General features: G+C 44.1%; 2 protein-coding genes across 3 annotated transcripts; both read right to left on the reverse strand.

Annotated features, from left to right (window-relative positions):
• Window positions 1–1,457: 1,457 nt before the first annotated feature.
• LOC142250512 (ankyrin repeat and SOCS box protein 12-like) lies at window positions 1,458–8,075 on the reverse strand. Of its 2 annotated transcripts, none has more exons than XM_075322696.1 (3): window positions 7,981–8,075; window positions 5,341–6,110; window positions 1,458–3,738 (listed from the first exon to the last, which is right to left on the reverse strand). In XM_075322696.1, the coding sequence occupies exons 2-3, from the start codon at window positions 6,098–6,100 to the stop codon at window positions 3,584–3,586; spliced, it is 915 nt and encodes a 304-aa protein (XP_075178811.1). In that variant the 5' UTR covers window positions 6,101–6,110; window positions 7,981–8,075; the 3' UTR covers window positions 1,458–3,583. The 2 variants fall into 2 exon arrangements, with proteins under 2 accessions (XP_075178811.1, XP_075178812.1); XM_075322697.1 differs by lacking the exon at window positions 7,981–8,075 and adding an exon at window positions 7,887–7,949.
• Window positions 8,076–11,003: 2,928 nt separating this feature from the next.
• LOC142251830 (uncharacterized) lies at window positions 11,004–15,412 on the reverse strand. The gene is made up of 2 exons (XM_075324878.1): window positions 14,677–15,412; window positions 11,004–11,380 (listed from the first exon to the last, which is right to left on the reverse strand). The coding sequence occupies exons 1-2, from the start codon at window positions 15,359–15,361 to the stop codon at window positions 11,004–11,006; spliced, it is 1,062 nt and encodes a 353-aa protein (XP_075180993.1). The 5' UTR covers window positions 15,362–15,412.
• Between the last annotated feature and the right edge of the window lie 114 nt (window positions 15,413–15,526).

Genomic DNA, 15,526 nt, shown 5'->3' on the forward strand with positions numbered 1-15,526 from the left:
GGTGTATATGCTAGGAGGGAGGAGCTACACGTTTGAGTGTAGTACTTTGTGTGTCCTCCGGAGGCAGAAGCTATACACCCATGGTCTGGGTCTCCCATAAGGAACGATGAAGAAAATCCTTTATTTGGAATAAATGACAAAAGAAACACCCTCTTTCACCACTTTATTAAAATCCCCAAATACCCCTCCAGGTCTGGCATAATCCACACGAGGTCCCACGACACATCCAGTTCTGCTACATGAAGCTGACAGGAGCAGCCATAGAACACCGCCGCTCTCTGTCAGCTCCACGCAGCAACCGAAGTCAGCCGCGCGATCAACGATGACGTCACTCAGGTTACCCATGGCCACCGCTCTCAGCTGGAGGACTCCACCTGGGTAACCTAAGTGATGGCACCGCTGATCGCGCGGCACACTTCAGTCATTCAGGGGATTTGCGGTCTCCGGTGAGTCCTTCACCTGTCATCGCAAATCAGGCCGCGGCACACGCCAGAACCATGAGATGACAATGAAGTCGGGTGAAGTTCATCTGAGTTCATTCTGATCGCGCGGCTCTGTCTCGCAGCCAGCCATGCTTTATGGGGATGTAGCAGAGCCGAGTGGGAACGCATGTGACACACAGGACATGGAGGCATAACGAGGCTCTGCAGCACTGTAAGGAACATGAGATCTTGAACACCCCATCGCAGCTCCCTGCGCTTCAGATGTGCATTTGTGTTGTTTGGAAGGACACCTTCGTGTCTGTTTTAATGATAATATTAAAGTTTAGATTTCAGAGGTAAACTTTCGGTGGTTTTCTCAATTTTAACATACCTCGATTTATTGTTTGTGGTTAGGCTACAACCCCAGCGAACAATGACTTTCCTGTTGTGCCAGCAAATTGTGTTTTGGTTAGTTAAAACATGTACCGTATTTTAATAGCTATATCCCCACATTTATTAATTTCTTTTCAATAAAAGTGTATTTTGAGTTTATCTAAAGTATTCGATTCCTTCTTGTAGTGCATACAATGGAGTTTTCAAGAAGCCAGAGGAACAACAAAGTTATGATTTACTTGAGCTTTGAATATCTTGCATTTCGCACTATCAACGCAGAGGTGACGTGGAGATGCCGACTGCATCGCTCTTCAAAGCGACATTCAATTCTAAAAACAAAAGATGACAACGTAGTTCAAGAACAGAACATTGTCATGACTCCTGCCCTCGAAAAGCCTAAGCCCAGTTGCCAGAAGCAAAATGAGAGGAGACTTGAGAGCAGTAAGTGGTACTCCTCGCAACGTGATGGGAAAGGTGTGGTCTGTGTTGAGTAATGATATATTGGCCCATATTTCGAGACAATCATCTCTTGTAAGAAGTCTGGTCTATCATAGAACAGATGGTAATTTGCCTAACCCAAAAACTATACATTTTTGCATTCTGGAAAAGTATAGTCAACTGATACTTCATGGTTCAGGAAAGGATGATCAACACAGAATTCTGGTTTTAGGACATAGAGATCTTATGCTTGAACTGAACAAAGATAGAATCTATGGAGATTAGGAACAAAGGAGATGTGGAGCTATTACTGCACTGCTGAAGATATGACATAAATCCAAGCAAAACTGAATGAAGGTGGTTTTATTCTACGCGTTTCAAAGTGTTTCCCCACTTCTTCATCAGGAAATCCACTAATATAACCATGGACTATCGTAAGGAGAATAGCTAATTTGCAGTAAAATGGCTAATTTGCAGGTATGCAATGATTGTTTACTAAACCGGAGTTAAGGTGGCGTCACACACATCGATATATCGTGCGATCACATGAGCGATCGCACCCGCCCCCGTCGTTTGTGCGTCACGGGCAATTAGTTGCCCGTGGCGCACAATGTCGTTAACCCCCTGTCACACGTACTTACCTCCCTAACGACGTCGCTGTGGGCGGCGAACATCCTCTTCCTGAAGGGGGAGGGACATTCGGCGTCACAACGATGTCACACAGCGGCCGCCCAATAGAAGCGGATGGGCGGAGATGAGCAGGACGTAACATCCCGCCCACCTCCTTCCTTCCGCATTGCCGGCGGCCGCAGGTAAGCTGCAGGTCGTCGTTCCCGAGGTGTCACACGGAGCGATGTGTGCTGCCTCGGGAACGACGAACAACCTGCATCCTCTACAATCAACGATATTTTAAAAAGGAACGACGTGTCAACGATAAGGTGAGTATTTTTGATCGTTAACGGTCGTTCCTTGCTGTCACACGCAACGACGTCACTAACGATGCCGGATGTGCATCACGGAATCCGTGACCCCGGCAATATATCGTTAGATCCGTCGTTGCGTGTTACGGGGCCTTTACTGTTATTATTAGACCTCTTTAATAAACTGTTCCTGTTCAGGACTATCACCAGGTGCTGATTATTTTCAGGTGTGCAATGATTGTTTAATAAACTGACGTTAGTGTTGTTATTAGACCTGTTTAATAAACTGTTCTTAATAAATTTGTGGGCAATTTTCGCCAACATTCTCCTGTGCTGCAGAGCATCTCATCTATAACTCTACATTATTCTTCTGTTCTGCAAAACATCTCACCTATAATTCTATATTATTGTCTTGCCCTGCAGAGCATCTCACATATACCTGCATACTATCTCCCTGTCCTGCAGAGCATTTAACCAATAATTCTATACTATTCTCTGTCCTGCAGAAGATCTCACCTATAACTCTATACTGTGTTCCTGTGGGCATTCACGTCTGTGGGCATTTTTCAAATATCATGTGAACATCCTCACCTTGCACTTCAAATATAGATCTGAAACTTTGTGATGCTACAATTGGCAACTTTCCAATTCCCTGGAAGAAACAAGTGAAAAAGGGGCTAACGGATCAAGAAATTGAAGGAACTGTCATATTCGGTAGAGGAAGCCTGATGATATAGGGTTTTTTCACAGCCAAAGGCGTTGGTTACTTGACCAGGATCGATGGTGATCTCAATGCTGAGGTATTTGTGAGTATCTTACAAATTACTTGGTGTACTAGAGTACTATGGGTATGAAAATTTTGACATAGTGATTCAGTAGGACATTGATCCGAAGCATACGTCAAAACTGGTGAAGAAATAGTTCAATGCCAATGAAGTAGAGATGCTGGATTGGCCTGACAGTCCCCAGATCTCTACCCAAGTGAGTCGACCAGTATGCACCAACATTGGGAACGTGTAAAAGAGACCTGGGATCAGATTTTGCTTGAATCAGATAGAGAACATGGCCAGTAGGATTCAGCCAGAGTTGAAAGCCAAACAGTAGATTAACAAAATACAAACAAAATAATAAAAAATGTCAGATTTTTAGAAGCAAAACAGTAACAATGCAGTGAAATGACAAGAATCTGCATAAGTTATCATATACTAAATAGCTGCAAGTCAAATTTATGTATAAGATAGCCAAGATGATTGTCTTTAAATAATGGTAGTCTCCATTTGCCATGTCCTAAGTGCATTATGAAAAAAAACAGAGCAAGGGTGAAAGAGTTGCATTATCCTCCACTTCCTATACAGATGACATAACACTGTGCGTATAAGAGTTTTTATTTTATTTGTGCTGTCCATGTAGTTATGTCTCTGTCCAGCATTCGTTCTTTTGGTGCTGTAAGTATTTCACTATCCTTTGTGGGATCTTCAGCCGATCAATGAGATGTAAATTTCCCATTTGGGTTAGCCTTCTCCTTATGGTTACACGACAATGAAACATCAGGGATTTGGGACACTCTGCAAGGCAATATACGGTACATATATTAATCAATCTCCAATATACCGTACTTGTTTGTATGAACATTCTTATGTCATCTGTTGTCTATAATGATCACATCCTGTACCACTAAGACCTGTTGTAAAATGGTGTATTCATAAAAACTCATTGTATCTTGTCAGGTGTTTTTTATGCCTGGGATGAACATAACTGATTAACAAGTTGGTCCTTTTATGCATCTGTAGACAGTGGCACTTTACATAGTATAATCATTTGCCTAAGGGTATGTTCACACAGTTTGTTGAGTTTGATTCTGATATTAAATCAGCACCAAAATTTACTGCTAAAAAAATTGCTTCTGATCTGCTTCAAATTAACTCCCATTCATTTCAGTGGGAAACCGAGCCTAGCGTGCACATGAGTTGATACACGGCACTTCTGGGGTGGTGCACAAGTAGACTTCAAAACCGTCTCAAGTAGCTATAGAAACTTGGCGCTCAAGATGAATTTGAATAGTGGTTTTTATTGTGGAGAACTTATAGGCCCCGCACAAGCATAGTCATTTTGGTCAAGAGACCTTCATCAGTGTGCGTCCAGAGGGTCCTCAGAGAGTATAGTAGCATGGCAAGCAGCGTTGCAGGGCATCGGTGTCCACTGCTGTCTATGTGGACACCACATCATACCCTGCAACGCCGCTCGCCACGCTACTATACTTGCTGAGGACCCTTTACATGTACACTGATGAAGGTCTTTTGACGGAAACGTCTGTGCTTGTGCTGGTCCTACAAGTTCGTCACAATAAAAACCACTATTCACATTGCTCTTGAGTGCCAAGTTTCTACATTTCATCTTCTATAGTGCACATGCGGCATATATTTTTCTGTATGTTTTTTCTCACAGGAAATAAAAATATGTAAATTCTTGACTTTTTTTGAAAATATTGCCATTGAAAATGAATTTGAAGTGGAGAAATATACATGTGTGATAAAGAGGAAAGCTTTTAGTTCACTTCTGGCATGCCATTGCATAATGGCATGTGCACCACATGCTGCAAAGTGAGAGACGGAAGTTACAGTTCATATAGTGCTGGTAGAACGCTGATGAAAACAAACTGCTCTTACAAAGAGTACAGACAAGAGCACAGCGGGAGCCGAGTGTCCTGTGACTGTGGTCTGATCCTGCGATCAGACCACAGCTGTGGAGGGGAGGGCCGGAGCTGCGGAGGAGAGGGAGGGATTTATGATGTGAGAATCGCATTGCACTCCGGTGTAATGCGAGTGCAATGCGATCTTTCTCTCGCCCCATAGACTTGAATGGGTGCGAGAGAAGCAAGGATAACATTGCACCGGCAGCATGCTGCGACTGTTTTCTCAGTCCGATTAGGGCCGAGAAAATAATCGCTCATGGGTGCTGCCCCATAAAGTAATATTGTTTTTTTTATCGCATTCCATTCGCTCTATATTACTCACCATGTGTGCTAGGCCTAAAGTTATCGGTGCATCGGCTTCCCCAGAAAAAAAATTACACTCTGCAATGGCTACCCCTGTTTTCAACATATATCTGTCTACACCATGGGAAACACTGGTCATTAGAGGCAAAGAATGTGTTTTATTAAACATTACCTTTTTCTTTCTCTAAAAGCTCCAACGAGTGGCGGAATACCAATGGATGGTAGCTCTGCACGTTGGGTACGTGTACGTGTGCACCAAACTCTATGAGAAGATTTATAAACTCTGGGCTACAGCCATGCCTCAGACATATCTCTAGGACAGATACAGGACGCTTCATTTTTCTTATAAGTTCCTGATCCATACAATTATAATTAGGGTCGGCTCCATAAAGGAGAAGAGTCCTGAAGCATTCCAACCGGCCATACACAGCAGCGAGGTATAAGGGTCCACCACAGCCTGTGCTCAGTACAGTGCTCATTACTGGCTTTTTCAACTTAATATTAGCATCTGCGCCATAATCCAGAAGCTCCTTCAGAATTTTGTCTTGACCACTCCGACATGCAGTCAGCACGGGAGTGCAGTTATTATAGACACTTCCACACGGGTTGGCACCAGCTTTTAATAACTCCCGAACACATTCAAAGTGTCCAGCACTCACAGCGGCAAAGAGCGGAGTCTGTGCTTTTACATCTAAGCAGTCCACTTCTGCCCCATTGGCGAGGAGTATCTTCAGGCACTCCAGAGAGCCCTGGGAAGCCGCCTGGCGAAGAAGAGTGACTGGTACACCCCATCCTCTTCTGCTCTCTATAAATTCCTTATATCGGTCCTGGCACAGCAACTCTGATAGGTGTTGTGGTTTGTCCATCTCCACTGCAAGGTGCAGCTCAAAGCACTCTGCGTGGTCATCTTCATCTCCTCTGTATCTTAACATAATGAATGTTCTGGGAAAAAAAGTCACATTATTAAGACAAATAGTGTCAAAATATACTGGCCTCGATTCATCAAAGCAGAATTATGGTTTAAATTGCTTTATAAAGATGGGAGTTGCACAAAAATGTAGTAACTTTTGGCATTGTCACACCAGTTTCTCCCAGGACTGCAAAATTGGGGGAGCTAGGGCAGTACTGGGGCACGACACCACCGCTTTTCTAATTCATGGCAACCTATAGCTATTTCACTCCAGTCAAGGACTAGAGTTACATTTCTGTTGTGGCACATGGAGATGCACTCCACTTTGTCAGTCGCTCCTGATTTATTAAGAGGCATGCTGAAAATCACCAGTCTCGATTAATCTGGCCTTAGTTTCTATAGTAGACAGATGATTTGTCTAGTTTTTCTTGTTCCAATGTATCTAAAATAAAGAATACTAAAGGAAAAAAAGAAGTCCAGCGATCAGGCAAAAAATAAAAAAAAAATATTGAAAAATATAAAAAATTGAGAACATTGCAGTAGCAGAATAATAATCTGACAATGTCAAAAACTATAAACGACTACGCGTTTCAGCTGAGGAGCCTTCTTTTGTATGACCTCAGAAGAAGGCTAGTCAATCGAAACGCGTAGTCGTTCATAATTTTTGACACTGTCAGATTATTATTCCGCTACTGCAATGTTCTCAATTTTTAATACTTTTCAATAAATGTTTTTTTGGGGGATTTTTGCCTGCTTGCTGGACCTTCCTTTTTTCCTCAGAATCACCAGGATCCATTGAAGTGTTCCAGAGTTATAGAGACCTCATAAAGTGACACTTGTCTGAATTGGAAAAAAAATAGCTTGGTCAATTAGGTGAAAATGAAGCTCGGAAATGAAGGGGCTAACAACATAAAAATAAAACATATATACCAGGATGAGGGACATATATACCAGAATGGGGAAATATATTACAGGAAGGGGCCAAGGATGGGGACATATATACCAGGATGGGGGACTTATATACCAGGATGGGGGACTTATATACTAGGATGGGGGACTTACATACCAGGGTGGGGGACTTACATACCAGGGTGGGGGACATATATACATGGAAGGGGCCAAGGATAGGGACATATATACTAATATACCAGAATGGGGATGTATATACCAGGATGGAGGCCATATATACCAGGATGGGGGACATATATACCAGGATGAAGGACATCTATACGAGGATAAAGGACATATATACCAGGAAGGGGCCCAGGATGGGGGACATATATACCCGGATGAGGGACATATATACTAGGATGGGGGACATACCAGGATGGGGGGCATATATACCAGGATGGAGGACATATACATCAGAATGGGTGACATATATACCAGGAAGGGGCCCAAGATGGGAGACATATATACTGGAACAGGACACATATACTAGCAAGGGGCCCAGGATGGGGACATATATACCACGCTGGGGGCCATTACTACATAATGGCAGGTAACACATGTCTTTACAGGATTTAGAAGGCTACAGGGGAACTAACATCTGACCATCATGTAGGGAGGGAGGCCAGGTCCAAATCTGGGACCCATCGGACTCTGGTTACTCCAGAATAAAGCCATAGAAGCAGTTGATGGCTGTCTAATACACCAGCACATGCCATTGGACATACCAGTACATCCTTCCTATGTTTAGAAAGATTATAAAAGATACAAAGCACAAAGCCATTCTCCACTTAATAAAAAATACTTATACAAAATAAAAAGTAAAAAAAAATCAACAAAAACACAATGTGCATGATTACAATCATAATCGCCTGTACTGAAGACCAATATGTTGTTTGTCTATCATTCAGACACAAGTATCTGCCGGCCCCAGGAGCGCGTATCGTACACTACCTTCTCTGCTGCGGTCCTGCCCTTCCTGCTCAGCTGTAAGTGACAGCAGCGAGAAGCAACCGGCACATAGAGGCGTGCACCGAGCTGACGGCTTCCTGCAATGCCGGCTGCACAGACATGCCGCACCACCTCTTCCAGCAGTGTGCCGGCTCAGGAGTGGACGCTGCACGCTGCATGCGACCACAGCTTCCGCCAGCAGATGGCGCGCGTCCCCCAATGTGCAGCGCCCAGTGTCAGTGCAGCTGTCATAAAGCCCGCACATAAATGAGGGACACGACTCACACCAGTTACTGCGGGCACTGCTTATATAAACGGAACCAGGCAGCTGAGGCAGTTTGCAGCCTCTAGAAAAGGGTATTATCCGTCATAGTCGGCTGAAGACATTCTTCTTGTTTTGCTTTCTTGTGCGCTACAATCATTGCTTCATCTGCAGCAAAAAATGCGTCAAAATAACAGTTGAGCTATAACAGCCTCACTGCTGCATGTAGAGCAGGAAGCCTGTGTGCCTGGAGTGTGGATTTTGGTGTGGATTGAATCTTATTCATCTGCATGTTGGTCAGATGTATGGGTCAGGTGTGGCTTTCTAAATATTATAAAGACATATGTGTTGCCCTTCTCCCCTCATTAGGTACTATTGTCCCTTATCATGGGCCTCCTCATGATGTATATGTCCCAAATACTGGTATCTATGTCCTCATCCTGAACCCATCCTGGTATATATGTCCTCTGTCCTTGTATATTTGTCCACCATCCTGGTATATATGTCCCCTATCCTGGTATATATGTCCCCCATCCTGGTATATATGTCCCCCATTCTGTTATATATGTCCCCCATCCCGGTATATATGTCCCCCATCCTGGTATATACGTCCCCCATCCTGTTATATATGTCCCCTATCCTGGTATATATGTCCTCCATCCTGGTATATATGTCCCCCATCCTGTTATATATGTCCCCCATCCTGGTATATATGTCCCCCATCCTGTTATATATGTCCCCCATCCTGTTATATATGTCCCCCATCCTGGTATATATATCCCCCATCCTGTTATATATGTCCCCCATCCTGTTATATATGTCCCCCATCCTGGTATATATGTCCCCCATCCTGTTATATATGTCCCCCATCCTGTTATATATGTCCCCCATCCTGGTATATATGTCCCCCATCCTGTTATATATGTCCCCCATCCTGTTATATATGTCCCCCATCCTGGTATTTATATGTCCCCCATCCTGGTATTTATATGTTCCCCATCCTGGTATATGCAGTGGGGAAAATAAGTATTTGATACACTGCTGATTTTGTATGTTTTCCTGCTTACAAGGAATGGAGAGATCTGTAATTTGTTTCGTACGTACACTTCAACTGTGACAGACAATTAAAAAAAATCCAAACAAATCACATTGTATGATTTTTAAATATTTAATTTGTATTTTATTGCATAAGATAAGTATTTCATACAATAGAAAAACAGAACTTAATATTTGGTACAGAAACCTTTGTTTTCAGTTACAGTGGTCAGACGATTCCTGTAGATCTTGACCAGGTTTGCACACACTGCAGCAGGGATTTTGTCCCACTCCTCCATACTGATCTTCTCCAGATCTTTCAGGTTTCGGGGCTGTGACTGGGCAACATTGAGTTTCAGCTCCCTCCATCGGCGGTTTGGTCCGGGGGCAAGTACCCCCTGGCCTCTCCCCCAGCTGTTGTAGAGGGCCGGCCGCCCGCTGCGTAATGTCATTATAGCACACTTGGCACAGTGAACTGCACGTGGCCATGTATCCTGTACTTTGATGCAGCAGGGTCGGCACTGACACATTTACAGGTGCAGACAATGCCAGCTGGCCGCATGGTAGCATAAAGCCCACTATAACCAATTAACTTACCATTAATAAAGAATAAATACTCAGACACATGACATTTGGATAAAAATGGCCGTGGTGTTTTATTATTGGTAACTTGATAAATTAAATTCACCATATTATTGAAATTCAATAACCATAAAATTCCATAAATACCACCATAAAGTACCATTAACCACTTATAAAACCACAATCCACCCAACATAGTTGGGCGATTTTTTCCCAACTAATAAAACATCACGACAAAAATAATAAACAGTTAAAAACCATGACTTTACACTGGGAGGGCGGGCGGGGGATTCTTCTTTCTTCACAGCTGGAAACTGACACAGCTGGCTCACAGCTGGCTCCTTATAAAGGCAAGTCTCCTGCATATTTACCTCTGTCCACCAATGACAGACTTTAAAATTGGCGCGCAGCAGGCTGACCAATCACACAGCCTGCTCGCGTTACTCACAGGGGGCAGATTAACCCCATAAATTCCCATCATAACAACTTCCATTACCACCACGCAGCAGGCTGACCAATCACAGCAGCCTGCTCGTGTTACCACATGAAGGGAATTAACCCTTCATTCCCCATACTGAATTTGGCACCGCTCAATGCCACAACTTAAACTTGAAACACCTATAAACATACTGTCAGGGGGCCCATGCCACCATGTAATCACCAGGCTATACGCTGCTGGTGATTATACATGGTAGCATAAAGCCCACTATAACCAATTAACTTACCATTAATAAAGAATAAATACTCAGACACATGACATTTGGATAAAAATGGCCGTGGTGTTTTATTATTGGTAACTTGATAAATTAAATTCACCATATTATTGAAATTCAATAACCATAAAATTCCATAAATACCACCATAAAGTACCATTAACCACTTATAAAACCACAATCCACCCAACATAGTTGGGCGATTTTTTCCCAAACGGCCGAGTATTAACAATACGAGGCCCCCCCCAAACACCGCAGCCATTTTTCTATCATATTCTGGATACCCACATTAAAAATGTCCAGACCAACGTCAGAGAGATGTACCCCATCAGACCTGTACAGGCCAACCGTAAAACCTTCCAGATCACTATGGCGATATGAGAAGTCGCCCAAACTAACAAAAAATTTTGCCATGTCGCGATTGACACGTTTCCTTATTTTTTCCAAAAAGGCAAGCTGGCCATTCCAAACCAGTCTCGGAACAATTTCAGAAAAATCAATGCTGAATAAGGAAAAAGATTCTTTAATAACGCAAAATCTCTGCGGAAATTAGATAACAAGTCCAAAGTCTTTATTTTACCCAAGTCATTCCCTCCAATGTGTAAAATTATAAGGTCAGGATACGGATGAGTCAACAGCATACCTTTTAAGGTGCCAAGTAAATTAGAAAATTTCAGACCCCTTATACCGTACCAAAAAACATTTATCAGTTCATACTGAAAAGATAAGTTTTCTGTGTAACTTCTACAAGCCGCTCTCCTCTGCGCCCAGTGTATAAACGAATGGCCTACAAGCCAAATCACCATTGGGCCTAGAATTGGAGAGAGACAGAATAAATTAATTATAATAAATTCGGGCGTATATACAACTGATAGCGTTTTGACGCCCATCTGCCAATTTTACCAATTCTTTTTCCCGAGAGGCCAGCTCTTGCTGCCTCGGTTGCCACCCCGATCCGAAAAGAATGTGATGAGAAGTTGGAGCTATCTAGCTGCAACTTAACCATACATTTTTTTAATATTGCATTAAATTGAAACTTAGTGGCAGGCGAACCGTCTACATGTAAAAACAACAAACCCGGGGTATCCCCCCGTACAGTAAGCCATTTACATAAATTGGTGACGGGGCATATACATGAATCCCATAAAGGACGCAACTTCACAGAACACCCTTTACCAAGTTGATCCATTTTGGACCTACTAATAAATAACACCGCACAAGAGTCAGATACATAAACATCCTTTCTATATAAACCCGAGGTGTTGTACCGACTATGGGACAACAACTCACTAATTCTGAGTGCTGCGAAGAAACAAAGCACAAAAGCTGCACGAAATAAACATAACTCAAAATTGTTAAAACAAACTTCACTCAACATAAACCATAATCTTTCTAAGAGATTCACGGATATAGGCCTGCGGCGATCAGGCACAACACAACCTTTTTTACAACCCTTTAGCGCCTGCCGAACCACAAATAAGCTTAATAGAGACTCCTCACCATATAATTTTAAGAAAAAAGAAATTCCACAAAATGTTTTATACAAAAAATTATAACGATAACCTAAACCAACATAAAAATTCAAAAAACCAAGTGCTGTCGACACATCACACTTGCGGGGAACCAGATTCCTGGAATCACAAAATTGATTCCATGCCAACCAAGCAGCCGAGTATGCCTTCCAAGTCCCTGGTGCAATAGAATTTTTAATGGAATCTGCTACTAATCCAAAATTGCCTCCCACAACTGGGACGGGCATGCAGTCAAAAGGGGATCCATCTTTCCTGAACTCTTCCTGAATTCCTCTAACCGCTGAGAAGAGAGGTAAAAAACGGAAGCATTATTGCACTCAGGAGCAAAACGAGCCTTCAACCAAATATTCCACTTCAGACACAATAGAACCAATCTGCGCAACACACCACCCAGAAACCTACACTTCACCACCAAGGTGTTCAAAGCAAAAACCAAACCTTGACAATGCGATATGAGTATAATCCTCCTATTCGCTAGTTCCTTACCCCAAATATGCACTGAAACAAAAACCGGAAAAAGCTCCAATAACACCTGCTTCTCCAGCAAACCTTCCGACAACCAAGATGAAGGCCATGAAGAAAAGCACCAGTGTGTACGAAAAATCGTACCGAACCCCACTTCCTTAGACACCCCTGTAAACCAAAGGAGATCCTGAGACAACATAAAATCCTGTTGAACGCAGCTAATCCCGTTGAAACTTTCTAAAAATTCATACCAAATTCTTAAATCCTTCCTCATCTCACACGAAATTCTAATGTGTGAACCTGAACACCTAACACCCTTAGTTGCATCATACAAACGTCTGGAAAACACTCTCCCCATTGGCAGAATTCTTAATGCAAAGTTCAAACCACCCAGCAGAGATTGGAGCTCTCGCAGGGTACACTTTTTCTTCACTAAAAAACTCGCAATACAGCCTTTTAACTTCGTAATCTTCTGGCCAGGGAGCCTCAATTCCATTTTTTGTGAATCCAGAACAATCCCTAAAAACTCAAGCTCCGTACAAGGGAAAACTGTTTTATCCTGAGCTAACGGCACCCCAAAAAACTTCATCAAACCCAAAAATTTATTTAGCAATTGCAAACAACGTCCTGACCTACCAACAAAAAGGAAATCGTCCAAATAATGTAACATACCCCCCTCTGAAAACCCCTCTTGAACTGACCAATGCAAAAACGTGGAAAAGGACTCAAAATAATAACATGATAAAGAAAAACCCATAGGGAGGCACCTGTCAAAATAAAAAGAACCCTCAAAACAAAAACCCAAAGAATTAAAACCCAAGGGGTTAATTGGCAGAAGCCGAAAGGCAGACTTGATATCAGATTTGGCCAGGAAACAATCCGGGCCAAACTTCCGTAGCAAATCCACAGCCTCATCAAAGGATGTGTAACTCACCGAAGATGCATTAGGATCAATAGCATCATTCAGTGAGCTACCTGCTGGATAAGACAGGTGATGTATGATCCTAAAAGAATTAACCTCCTTCTTGGGGACAACCCCCAAAGGTGATATCCTAAAATTTGTAAACGGAGGAAATTCAAAAGGACCAGACACCCTGCCTAACAACAGCTCTTTTTCAATATGTGCCCTGACTACCTCCTTATGGCTATCAACTGATTGTAAATTCCTAGTTACATTACAACCTATACCTTCAAAAGAAGGTACAGGAAAACCTGCCTGAAACCCACTACGAACCAGAGCTGCCTTCGGCCTGTCTGGAAAACGGTCTAGCCACGGGAGCATTCCTTCCAGGCTCACTGGAGTCTGAGCCTTTGAAAAACTGCTCCCTAACACCAGATGGCTGTACCGTGGACTGACCATGCTTTTTAAAACATTTAAACAAGGGGTGAGCCCCGCCACAAAACGAGCACTCATGGCGAAAGCGACAGGTACCCTGCCACTTGCACGAGGACTCATTGAATGCAAAGCACACCCCCCTTTTTGAATTGACATTCACCTGCTGTCTGTGAGGGTTCTGTCGCTGAGGCAGCATTAAATTCAGCCATAACCCGACATCCTTAACACCCCACTTGACAGCAGGGTGAACCGCCAACTTCTGCCTGAAAGACTCATCGTAATTCAGCCACGCTAAGCCACCGAAATTACGATAAGCCTCCAGAATACAATCTTGGTGCTGAAACAAACCACTACACAATTTAGGAAACTTCTCCCCAAGAACTGCAGCATAAATGGAGAAAGCCTGTAACCATGAATAAAATGATTTAAAATTTTTCTTTCGTTCTGACTCAACCTCTTGTTTTCCATCCGGTTTCTCCACTTTATGCTGCAGTTCCCTAGCAACCGGTAACAGAGAAAAGATCTCTACATATTCTTGTCTCCAAATCTTTTCCTTAAGGGAAGCACTGAGATGAAAACCCAAAGGGGAAACATCACATGTCAGTGCTTCCTTTAAATGAGACTCTGCCACCCCAGGGAACCTGTCCTGAATAGAAACTTCAGCAACAGGTGCCTGGGGTAGCACTACATGGCCCCCAAGCAGTTCAGACAAAGTCCTAATGACCATGTCCTTTACACAATTAACATTGGGTGCTCCAGCAAGGGGGCTCTCACCATGTCCTCCGCTCCCGGGTCCATCCAACGCGCTGTACTGGGGTTGACGACCTCCGCTCGCTGCGACGTCCTCTTCGGATTCTTCTGTCGAGCTCCAGACCTGCGTCGCCGCCGCCAAAGCCCCAGCTGAGCTCTTTTGCAATGGGGCTGGCGGCGCGTACAGGCCCGTGAGCGACCCAGGATCTCCGCTATACCCGGCCACAACAGCCGGAGCGGAACTCCCGACGGCGACTTCCGGGATAATCGCCCGCCGAGCCTTCTGGGAGTCGCGCCCTGATGACGCGGCCAAATCTCGTCGGCTTCTTGGGCGGTCTCGCGATGCTCCGGACCCTCCTCTCGCCGGAACTCCCGCCTCTCGCGATGTCTCCGGCGTCTTCCTCCCATCGCCGCGCCGACCGCGAGCAGATGCCGACCTCTTCCTCCCTCCGCCGAACCGCTGAGAACATGATGCAGGCGGTGAGTAGACGTCGCTCTTCTTCCTCTTCTTCCGCAGGGATCTCCGGACGTCTTCTCCTTCTCCGGGCCGCAGAAGTTCTTCCCTCCGCGCAGGAACGCCGGCGAGATCCGAAGCTGGATCCAGGACCACTTCGGCGGCTTCGTTCACCGGCGCCAGACACCTCTTCAGCCACTCCTCGCCGTCCGCTGCGCCGACCCGAGCCATCATCTTCTCCAGGAGGGACTCCATCTGGATTCTTCTTTCTTCACAGCTGGAAACTGACACAGCTGGCTCACAGCTGGCTCCTTATAAAGGCAAGTCTCCTGCATATTTACCTCTGTCCACCAATGACAGACTTTAAAATTGGCGCGCAGCAGGCTGACCAATCACACAGCCTGCTCGCGTTACTCACAG

This window comes from Anomaloglossus baeobatrachus, chromosome 9 (assembly GCF_048569485.1).
Source record: "Anomaloglossus baeobatrachus isolate aAnoBae1 chromosome 9, aAnoBae1.hap1, whole genome shotgun sequence".
Classification (NCBI taxonomy): domain Eukaryota; kingdom Metazoa; phylum Chordata; class Amphibia; order Anura; family Aromobatidae; genus Anomaloglossus; species Anomaloglossus baeobatrachus.